The sequence below is a fragment of the Sturnus vulgaris genome, chromosome 5, assembly GCF_052056855.1.
Source record: "Sturnus vulgaris isolate bStuVul1 chromosome 5, bStuVul1.hap1, whole genome shotgun sequence".
Lineage (NCBI taxonomy): Eukaryota > Metazoa > Chordata > Aves > Passeriformes > Sturnidae > Sturnus > Sturnus vulgaris.
In genome coordinates, this window is record NC_142247.1 from 14,499,175 (window position 1) to 14,511,488 (window position 12,314).

General features: G+C 41.5%; 1 protein-coding gene across 2 annotated transcripts in view; it reads right to left on the reverse strand.

Moving 5' to 3' along the window:
- The window catches only part of BCAT1 (branched chain amino acid transaminase 1), a 54,865-nt gene that overhangs the window by 20,527 nt on the left and 22,024 nt on the right, over positions 1–12,314 (reverse strand). For both annotated transcript variants that reach the window (XM_014880015.2, XM_088164923.1), the window contains exon 3: positions 2,105–2,305. In XM_014880015.2, the coding sequence (XP_014735501.1) occupies positions 2,105–2,305 (201 nt within the window). The remainder of the gene's footprint in view (positions 1–2,104; positions 2,306–12,314) is intronic.

Consider the following 12,314-nt stretch of genomic DNA (forward strand, 5'->3'; position numbering starts at 1 on the left):
TTTCACTGTTATTAAATTCTATTATATTTTTCCATAAGGATGAGTGAAATGCAATCTTTAGAAAGATTGAGTGCAGTTCCATGGCAGAGCTAGGTCTTTCCACATGACAAATTTTAATTGGGTTGTAATTGGGTTGCAGAATCCTGGCAATTTTCCTCAGGCTGTGTGCCAATTATGTAGCAGAACCAGAATTAGAACCCAGAACTTTTTGCCTTCAAAACTATCTCAGTCCTATGGCAATGCCAACCTTATTAAAAGTTTGGCACAATTTTGACAAAGAAGTTGTTCCTAGGGTAGACATTCTAGCCGCAAGAAAAGAAAAGTCATTATTAAAGGACAGCATAGCTGGTCATCCGGCTGATACTTTGATATGATTTCTACTGGGCTACTTACTAACTGATAGCACATTGTTGGAATGTTACTTTCTTATCACAGAACACATTTCCCCCCCCCCCCCAACCCTTCTCCCAAACACATTCACAGAACTTTTAATGAGAGGGAAAAGGGAGGAATGTCACTACTAAGATTGATCAATGGTTTGACAGAAGTAAGAATCACATCATTACTGAAACACAAAGCCTTCTCAAGATGTTAAATCTTTTTCTCCAAAAAGAAATACTTTCAATCTTCCAGAGCCCAGTAAAACCTTTCACTCATTAAAAAGGGAGACAGTGATGTGTTCCAGAAATGTTCAGCTTTAATGAAAGCAACTGCTGTGGTTGCTTGATGGTTGGTTGCTACAGTGGTGTGAAAACAGTATTATCTGACATCTGTACATCACGGGAGCTGGATCTGGAGTTCAGCAGATCCAGATTACCACACTGCATTATGAAGGGCAAGGAGAAAGGGGAGGGAATGCCAAATTCATCACTTGTATTATACCCACTGTGTATTCATTGAGCCACAGCAATGACACCAGATTCTCCTCTGTCTGTCCTCTTGGCTAGAGGAAACGTGATGCAATAAGGGTAAAAGAATAAAAAAATGGAAAAAAAATAAGAGCATATTCATATTAACAATGATTTCAGACCAGGTCAGAGGCCGAGTATTACAGCAATATGCTACTAAGAATTAAATACAGATTTGGGACTCCAGCGTGGTTTCTTACTTCTTGGGCAGATCAAGAGCTGCAGCCTCAGTCACAGGGGCCTGTTGTAATTTACACAAGACCTCTGGAGGCTTGGGGATTAGATGAGGAAAAAATCAGTCAAAATAAAAATTGTGAAGGCGGGAGCTCAGGGACAACAAGGAGGTGAAGTTTCCCTTCTACCAGTGGTTAAAACACAAAAAAAATTAAGAGGGAAAAAAGGAAAAATATAAGAAATAATAAAAGCAGCAGAAGCAACTCCACACACTTCATGGAGACACTCCCACCTACCCAGAAGTGGGAGAAGTGGGTTTCCATTTCAGGGTCTGTGCCTGCTGGGGTTCCCACACAGGTGTGAGTACAGCCAAAGCTGCTCTGAAGGCACAAAAGGCAGCTTTAGGCAGGAATCAGCTAAGCACGGAAACTTTAACCACGCTGGTTTCCGACTTAACATCCCACTTCCCGAAGTTCCTCGCTGTATGTCCTCCTTAAACACACTTGAATACACTGAGTGCATCAGATCTAGTTCTGATCTCGAGGGACTTGTTCAGAGTTTCAAACAACCACCTGTCTGTCCTGCAATCCAAACTATCAACCTTTAAACCAGCTTCAAGTAACTTTTACAAAGTGCATATTCAGTCCTCAAATTAAAGCTACTCTGAGAATTTCATGATCTTACACAGTCCTGCACTGCCACATCACAGACTGTAACTGAACCAATCCACTGTCAGTGAACAAGAATGGTTTTTCAAACAAACTTATCACCACACAAGAAAGAGCTCACCTTCCCTAGGCTAGGACTTAAAGTGTGCTGGAATCCCCAGGCCACAGCTGCTTCTGTGTTACACATAACCCTGTTGTAAGTAATACAATTATTCTGGAAGAATACCAGTTAACAAAACAAGATGTAACTCAATACTAATGATCTTAAGGCAGTAATAGGCCTTGTACTACAAAGCTGTGGCTTCCAGAGCTAATAAAACAAAACGGTGGTTTCAAAATCAATTTACTACTCACTTCTATAGCATAATGCAGGGCTGAGGAGGCTGGATGTAATGAAAGGTTCTCCAGTGGCTTAATATAGGGTTTCTCCCATCCTGAAGCCAAGGACCATTCAATTGTCAGCATATTATCAGTGAACACAGTTCCAAACACCAAACCAGTGGGGTCTGGTTTTTCCTTGAACGTCGTAGCTGGGGTGATAATCAAATCGGAAGCCTGAAGGAACACGGAGAAAAAAATGAAGTGTATCAAAATAATGAAGTCAGACTGATTTAAAATTATTCTGCATCAGTGAACAAGGACAAACCATAATATTTTCTCTATAGGGATATTTAATGACACGATGGTTAAAAGCAACTAACCTCTAAGTAGCTGGCAAAATATTCATGAAGTATACACAAACATATACACAGTGCTTTTAAACAAGAAGTAGCATATTTTGAAATTCTGTTTAAGAATTAAGTTAAAAAAGCAGTACAAGGCACGAAACCAGAAAATTAACACATGAAATCTCTTGGACACTTAGGTTAACACCCCTGTACAAGTTCCAGAAACGTCCAATTGCTGTACCTCAGAATATAACCTGATCATCAGAAACTACTCACCATCACAACTAAGTAGATGTTACACTGATTTTCCTTTAAAACACAAAAGCAATGTGAGAGGTCAGAGCCAGCAGTCAGCAAGTTACTTATGTCACAATAACGTGCTCATTCACATACTTATTATCCTCGAAAGATCCAATTAGCAAGGAAGGCTAAATGCTTCCCTGCATGAAGGACTGTAGAGACTCTTATAAGCCACGACTGGCTGTAGACATGTGCCACGGGGTTTTGTACTGGTTTTGACTGGGATAGAGTTAATTTTCTTTATGTCAGCTCCTCTGTGAATCATCCTAAAGAACAGCAGAGAAATAAAGGATACAGATCTCTGGCATGCCACTCCCCTTTTATTTACAGGTAAGGGCTGAATAACTAGAGGGGGCTACAAAGCAGGCAGAACCTTGATTCACCCTCTCCCTTCTCTTCCTATGCCACCTGAGCATTTAAACTGTGCTGCTGAGAGGCAAGAGAGAAGTCAAAGAATCATATTCAAAGCTCCATTTGCCTTCCTAACATAACTCAGAAAGCACTGCCCCTTACTACAGACCCCCAAGCGAAATCCTGCTCCTCTGTGTTAGGTGCATATGGAATAGACTGGAAGAGAGGTAGTCCAGAATACTGACCAAATGATTTGCAAATGCTCTTAAAAGGTGCTTCTGCACCTTGTATCAGTGTCTTGGACATCTCACCCCCTGCATGCATTTTGCAAAATGAGATAAAATCAGTCCCAAGCTTTTGAAAAATAATTACGTGTACCCCCCGTCTCTGTGAACAAACTAATTTTCAAAATGTCTTTAATTAACAAAGACCTGTTTCTTATTGATTAGTTGTTTTGGTTTAGGTTTGGTTGGGTGTTTTGGGTTTTTTTTGCTTAATGGCATAGATGTGAAATTAACTTAGAGCAAGAGCACACGAATAGCTAAAAGCTTGTTTCAACTATTTCCAATTATAAGGCTTGTCTAGATATTACAGTGCATTAGTGTGGTTGAATTAATACATAATCTGATGAAACAACAATTACTCTTCTTAACTCTTCCCTTTATTCTTCTGACAGTGAATGCTCCAACGGGAGAAGCACCACCTAATGATGTCCTGAAACTAATTTTACCCAGCAACCTCTTATAACTCTTATCACGCTTTAGGTATCACAGAAGACGTGGATCAAAATAAAAGCCATGGAGGAGTGTTTGCAGTTACCCACAATGTAAGACTCAGCTCAAGAAAACAATTACACGGGAGCAGGGATGTCAATGGGGCTTAAATGAGCATGTGGAACACAACTATATTTCTGAGTTTATCTCTGCAAAGAATCACAACTTCTAAAGAACTCCCTGTTGCAGTGGTATCAACTGCTTTCCCTGGACTCCAGGCTTCTGCATCTCAGGTCACTTTCATTAGGGTAATTATCTTTACAATAAACTCGCATGAGGACCATAATTATCATATGAAGCCTCTTCTAGAACTCCCATCGGTGTTCCGATTTCTGCTTTTATGACTCCATGTGCTGCTTCCTCAATGGTGGTAGCACAGCTACTTGAAAGGCATCACTTCTAAATAGTTCGTTAAGTTTGCCGGGGTTAACATATAGTTTTTATTTAAGGATGGGAAACAATTTTAACCTGGCTCTTCTCATAAACTCACAAGCACGTGTAGAAGGAGCAGCAAGCTGCAGCCACAAGTGAAGAAAGATACTGCATTTCAGTTTGAGTCCCTTGAAGGCAGAAAGCCTAGAGAGGTACGAAACTATGAGCTTTATCCAGGAAAGAAGCAGACCACAGAGCTTCCTGGAACTGCACAATCTGACCAGGGATCCCATTTGCTCTTTCTCACCTCCTTCAGAATTTGGGGAAACCAGTTTTCCTTCAGACATTGTGCCAACACCTGAGTCAACAGTGTCAGGTACAGCACTTGATCTGCAACAATTCCTTCAAACAACAGTAGGAACACCCTGGGTAAGATCGTAGAGACAGGCTAAACTGTGCAGAGCAGTAGGGCAACAATCATTCAACAGGCAAAAAGACATTTTTTCTCATTCTTATAATCCTGTTAAGCTCTCTGGAGAGCCACTTTTTTGGCCATTACTTTCTTAATATCCTTTCTTTTCCTTTATTCGTTATGCCTTTTTCTCATGTTTTTTTACCAAGCAGTGCAAATTAAAAGCATGCAACAGCACCCAAATCTTTCAGAATCTAATTGCTTTTTATGTCAAGACAGCATCAAGTGCTGCAATGCATTTGGTCTTCTTTTTCCATGGAGGATAACACATTGGGAGGAGGTCTTGGAGGATCATCCTTGGAGTAGTCTCTCCCACAGTGTGGTGTGCATGAAGTATTACCTCAACTCCTTCTGGGTCCCTGAGAAGTAGGACACCCTTCATAACATCTCGCCTGGCTCATAAGCCCTTCAGGCTTCACTTGTTCAAGCAGCACCAGGAGGGAAATCAAACACTCAGAAGAACCCACAAAAGGGGAGCAGAGCAAGGCCACGTGAAAAATGCCAGGGTACTGATTAAGTATCAATGTCTATTATGTTAATGTCACTCATTAAAAGCTTATCACAGTGCTACCCTGCTATCACCTTTGACTTTTATAAACAGCAATTTACTTTCCTCCTTTGCCAACATTCCCCAAGCCTTAAAAGCAGCATATTAAGGATGCATTAGAGATTGGCATTAGCATCCATCTAGATCTCCACTGTTTGTACCGCCAACACAAAGGGGAATTTTCAGCTAGGCTTGTGTTTTGCTTGCTTTGTTTATCTAACATGCTCTCAAGCACCTCTTGACACTGCTGCCTAATAAAACCATTAACCTGGAAGGAAAACTGGTAAATGCTGAACAAAAAGGATAAGGGAGATTAAAAAAAGAAGTAGATGTGGCACACAGTGCAGCTATTTGGCACCTGTTGCCTAAAGTAAAATGATATAGTCCCAAGCCTGGAAAATATCCATGTCGCAGCAGAAAGGAACACAGAAGATGTACCTGTGACATACTAGCCCAGGAAATTCTGACAGGGAATCAGAACTATCAGAATGCCCTGCCTGTGGTAGACAAAAGGGAGTGCTAGGGAGACCAGCTGGATACGGTTGATTTTCAGGGCTTATATGGCAACACTACACCTAGGAAGGGCCACTGGCTCTAAGAGACACTTTTTCAGAACCCCCTCATCTGGCAAGTACCTGTTAATTCCAATGCAGTTTCTTCCAGGGCAAAGCTTTACCCAGCTCAAGTAAAGAATATATATTGTGACCTCTTGTAACTAAAATTCATCATTTGATCAAAACAGATCCTCCCAGTTATGAGCTGGTTCAATTTAAAGGTGACGTGCTGGGCCATGTCAATTCTAATCAAAGCTGTGACAAGACATCCTGGTGCCTGGTGTCAGGTTAATGCTTGTTCCACCCGACCTTTGCAATAGCTTTAAGTGGATTTGAAGCTGACAGCAGCCAGAGCTGTTACTCTCATTCTTATATTCCCACTTTTCTTACCCTAGACAGCTGTCTCAGGTAGGTGCAGATGGCAAGTGCATACTTTGTCCTTGGCTGCAATTATTTTCACTGCACTGAAAATCCAGTGAAAAATCTAGACCATAAGCAGTCAGTTGGGCAGCTGAAACAGGTCTAACTCATTTGACATACCCAAACTTTTCTAAACACTGTGCTAGGCCATGCATTTCTATCACTTAATTGAGTAAAAACACAACTGACAGTCCCCGCTGTAAAATAGCTCACAGGTTACCCAACAACAACAGCAGCAAGTCTCAGTAGAGATCCTCAAAATGTTAACACGCACCCAAGCGAGACTGACTGTAATCTCCTCTGATGAATCAGGTAACCTTCCTGACTTTCAGTCTAGGTGATTAATTCAAGATCACAAGCAACTGCAATAATTTTTTATCTTATGCTGAATTTGTAAGCATATCTTAGGAAAGATCAGGGCTTTCTCATGCAATAACAAACACAGAAGCACGGGCAAAATCAAATGATTTGTTTTGCCCTTGCACTTCTGAACAGCAGTGAAACAAATTCTGAGAAGGAGACATTACAAAAAGCATAAGGAATTACTCTAATGGGGAAAGATAACACAGCATAGCTGAGAAGAGCTGGAGAGAATGAGTTTGGGTCTACACAGAATGGTACTGAAGCAGGCTCCAGGGATGAGAATTTCCTGTCTTTCAGTCCTTATGGCTGCAGCATCCTCATCTTTTCCAGCACTCAACTTATCAGCACTCTTCCCCACACCTTGGGCATTTGCCTGTGGTTGTTGTGAGTTGTGGCTGAGAGATTGACAGGGCAGGGGTGGGAACCAAGTTTGTGCAGGTCTTCATGTCACTGGTATCAGGAATGCTCATGGGACATTGAATGGATCTTGGTTTTCAACATGCTTAGGATACCACAGCTCAGCAGATGATAGGATCAAACCTCATGGGCCAAGACAGTGTAATATCTGGGTGATATGGTTTAGGGGTTACAGTGAGAGTGCTGGATTGACAGCTGGATTTGATGATTTTAAAGTCTCTTCCAACCTTGATAATTCTATGAATAAGGAAAACAAAACAAAACCAAACAAGTGATGCAAAAGACCACAATGGCTCACTACCAGCCACCTGATGGGTCACCAGTGCAGGAGGAGCAGGAGCTCGTAGTTGTTTTGCTTAGCAGACATAAGGAATGGGGTATTCTTAGCAGGGTCAGCTGGGATGGCTGTATCTCCTTCTCAGCATCCTGTGTCCCCTAGCCTGCTCACTGGTGCTAAGGTGAGGAGCAGAAAAGGCCTCAGCACTGAGCACTCACTGCTCAACTGTGGCTCAAACAGTGGCATGTCACCCACAAATTCAAAACAGGGCACCACACAAAGTTAACTTGATCCCATCCTAAACCAATCCACATGCTTTGTGCACTGGTGCTCTCATGAGACATCAGGCACAAGCACAGTGCCAGCCTAGGGATGTCCTGGCAGGCCCGGTCACCTTCTGTTCCATAACCTGTCCTCAGCTTCACTGGGAAGCTGGAAACAGGCACAAGGGCAAGGACTGCCTGGATCTGCCTGATGCTGGAGCAGCTGGGCATCAACACTTTCCCCTCCTTCTCTGGCAGAACCCCATCATGGGGGTCAACCAAGCAGTCAGGCAGTTTGATGAGATGCAGATTTGCTGCCATGCTGGAATGCGCCTTTGCCCAGGAGCCAGGGAGCACAGGGAGGAAGAGGGCTTAGTGCCAAAGAAGCAATCCAGTGCTCTGCATGGGAGCTCCATCTCCCCACAGGGGCTTGGGGAGGAAGGACTAAGAACAAGGGCTCTGCCAGGCCATCACTTGCTGTCCTTTGTCACTTCGTCCCACAGGCAGCAACTCATCTGCTTCCCCATCTGGGAACTGCTGCTGTGCCTTTTCTTGAAGACTCCAGTGACAATCCAGAGCTTGTCAGCCCCAGCACCTCCAGTCATCCAGGCCATCCCATGGCTCTCTGGTGCCCAAAAGCAGCAAACCTTTCCAGTCACCCTGGGACAGACCACGTCTGACGCACAAAACTCACACAAACAGCCTGAAAAACACCGCAGGTCCCCCAGCTCTGTGCCAGCTCAGGATGCCAAGACCAGCAGTCCCTGCCCTGCCAGCCAGGCAGCACCGGGGTGTCCCATGGATCTTTGGCAGTCAAAGCAGCAGTCTCTCCCCCAGCCCGGAGCCAGACAGGATCCAGAACTCCTCAGGACATCAACAGCAGTCACAAACACCACACAGCACAACATGGCTCTCCCACAGCTCCATGGCAGTCAAGAGGGCCAACCACTGCCAGCCTGGGCCAATTCAGGAACAATGGTGGGTGAGAAAGCCCCACAGATGGCAAAAAAGCACCACAGAACCAGGCATGTGCCAGCCCCTTCATCCACCACAAAGTCATTCTGCTTGTCGGCACTGGGAGATCCCACATTCGTTTCCCAGTCACGCCCCATTTCTTTTCCCATCACTACCTTCTTTGGAAAAGACTGCTAGTTTTTCCTGCAGAGACCATCACTTTCTGTACAGAGCCAAGCCCTGTATGGCTCTGATCACAAAAATAAAGTCTACAGTAGAAATAATACAAACACAGAATTCTATCAACTCACAAACAAGAGTAAGAGAGTAAAATCCTTCAAAATCTATTACCAGTTTGTAAGTATAAAGTAACATTCATGTAAGCTATCCTATAATCCCTTTACTATCGATACTATTTTAAATGTACAACAGAACCTGACGCTTGAGAATGGAAAGTGTGCCAAGATATAAGATCTGAGGAGGAAAAAAAGCCCTATTTTTACTACTACTATCACACACACAAAAAAAATTTAAATCTTCTGCAATATCAGGGTAAGTATCAAAAATATCAGAAATCTTTCAACATAAAGCTTCCTTGAAACTTCATCTGAGAATATGTTAGCACATGCAATTGGACTGAATCCTGGAATCACTGCATCAGGTTGGCTGTACATTGGGTAATAAACCACAAAACAAATGACAAAGCAAAAGAGAGTCAAGGCTCTGAATCAGTTGTGAGACAATCATAGAATCAGCAGAAAATATGGCTGGAAGGACTATGTCTAGTCCTTTTAAATCCTCTGCAAGGCATCTAACATAAACTATTCATAACAGATATTTCTTAAGTATTTGTCTCACAGAAGAATGAATTTCTGCTACACTCTGCAAGAAAAGGAGGGCAGCATAACTACTGCTGGCTTCTTTAACCTTTCCCCGATCTGACAGAGGCTCTAACTCTGACGCAGGAATGTTCTGATCTGGAGCAGTAGGCATGGAAGTAAACCTGCTCTGACAAGAAAACAGAAAAGTGGTTGGAATTGACATAAACTTCTTGCCCAAAGAAATGAAATGGGCACCTAGGGCAGCAGCACAGCCAAAAATATATTCTAAAGCCCTCAAAACACAATAGAAGGGAAATAAAGATGTTGGAAAGCTACAGTCAGGCTAGATGATAGAGAAAGTAGAAAGAAAATTATTTTGCCCTACAGAGATATCATTCATTTCAATAGCACTAGCTAAATTTTAGGAGTTTTTCCATGTTGCTGAAATGCTGCCTGCATAACTTCCCACTGATTTGATCCAGAGACCATTTAAGTTAATCAACACCCTTTTTTCAGCTTTGTTGGAATATCGATCATAAGGCAGGCAAAACTACCTGAATCTTTACAGCCTCATCCATTTCTTCTGCTTCAGGAAAATTACATGGATTTGTAATTGTTTGATTTGGGACTTTTTTTCTCCATTATTCATTAGTCTGTTCTCCACTGACATGTTTCAAAATATGTGTTTTTGAGATTAAGAGAGATGCTGGAATGGGGTTCCTACATTTCCTAAGGAAACATTCCACCTGATATTAAGGAAATCTTAAAAAAATAATCTACTTGATTTCAGTGGAGTTTACCTCCTCTACTCCAGCTTTTTGTATTTTCAGATCTACAAAAACAGTCACTTAGTATCTCTTCTATCAAAAAATTCTCTAAAACATTTAAATACGATTCTCTCCACGTAATTCAAACCACAAAGATGCTGATGAGACTATTAAACACTGGAATAAAACCACACACTTACTGTATTTTGGTCCCATGAATCACTTCTGTTTGGTAACAGCTATTCCAATCAACTAAGTGGGGTGATCAGGAAGTGTGAGCAGTCTTAAATGCTGTCATTGCACTGGTGTGAAAAACACACATAAGCTCTCTGTTACTTTTGGGCAAGTCAATTATAAAAATCCTCTTTGGCCACGCAACTGCACTTCGTGTCTGCAGTGTAGATACACCTGGGATTCAGATTAGAAAGAAGCAATTTCATTTAGGGAAACATAGATTGCAATTCCATAATAGCAGAAAACCCTCTCATAGGTTTGTACACAAACATTTCCATAAAAACAGAACTAGGACCATTCTTCACTAATGGGAGACATGAGCTAGTTCCTAATTCATATGATTCAGAATTAACATGAACTGCTTCTTCTCAAAGATCTGACAGCTTGGTTAATGCAATTCCTGATGCTGTGCTGCTCCTTGCCTCGCAGCCACTGTATTTCTGCATAGTAGCATAAACACAATGTTCCATTTTTAGGAAGAGTTTGCCTGGGAGAAGGTTTGAGTCTAACACAAACTGAGGGCTCATACTGGCCTGTGACACAAAACTGGAATAGAGAGGTGTCTGACATTTCACCAATAACACATCTTTGAACAAAGATTCAAGACACTACTGTCTCCTGGTTTGGAAAACATCATTTGTATTTCACATGAAGCAACTGAAACAAAAAATGAGATTTTTTCATCTAACCTTCTCCAAAAGAAGTAGCCATACTGAACAAAGAAATGAACTGCAAACCTAAATTTCAGACAAACAAATTGGAAGTATTTTGCCTAAGTAGCCTGGCCAGTCACAAATATATTGTGTGGAATAGCCAAGAATAGAATCATAATCTCTTATGTCCAAGTCCTGAGCAGTTGCAATTAAATCTTCTTACCCTGATTTTAATAAGCTTGCAGACATGCAGGGAAGTGGATTCATGGAATGCAGGCATTCAAAACCTTTTGGAAATATAAAATGCTTTCATGGTAAAGTCTCTATATTATACAGAGGTTATGGGAACCATTTCAAACATTCAGTTAACCACACCTGGAATCTTTCTCAGATTCCATCTCCCTTTCACACTGGTAGACAGAAGGTAAACTTAAATGTTCCCATGAAATTCAGTGTGTGATCTGCCAATGAAACTGCTACAGTTTGCCATTTCATTCCACTCAGTACTTTCTTAGGGACTAAATACAGGATTAATACAAACCTCTTCCAACTCTCTAGGCTGTTAATTCATGGAAAGTTAGGATACCCTTTCAAAAGTAAGCTTTCTAGGAAGGCCAAGAGAATTCTATGGAAAAAAAACAATCCAGCTTAATTCTCTTCCAAAATTGTAGCTTCTATCCAAGTGTGTTCAGCAAAGAAAATATTTACTATCAAAACTGGGGACATGATATCTCAATGACATTAAAATTTAAGAAATCTTGGAAATAGGCATGGACACTATGGATTTTTAAAGTTTTGGAGTCGTTTGTAAGTTTATAAAAAGTTTAAAGTTTAGAAGTTTACTTTGATCAATGACTCGTGCTAAGCCTTGCATTTTAAAAGTAATTCTTTACCCTGAGAAAAATGAGTCCAAAAAATGATACAAGCTAAATGCAATCTCCAAAATTCCAGTACATTTTCTGTACTTTTACAGAAACAACTTAAGCTCCTAGTGAAAAAAGTGACAAAGCATCGCTTTCTTGTGCTATAAATCAACTCAGCCAAACTGCCTCTGGCTGTTTTTTTAGCAGCTTCCTTTTATCTTGGCTAAAAGCTCCTGTTATTTGCCGAAGTCAATTAGCTTTATTTGGAAATCCTTCAGCTTCAGATAGTGGGACAATCAGGTCCTCTATTGCAGCTTCAAATCTATTTGCTAAAAGCCTGCAACTATTTGAAGAACATTACCCACTTGAAGAAAACACAAAACCACTTGTCATGAAGCTAAAACTGAAAGGAGCTGCCACAGATCCCAAATTTTTTTCCTAATAACTGGAAGGAGAGCAGCAGATATGTGTCAGTCTGGTCCACCTATTAATAGT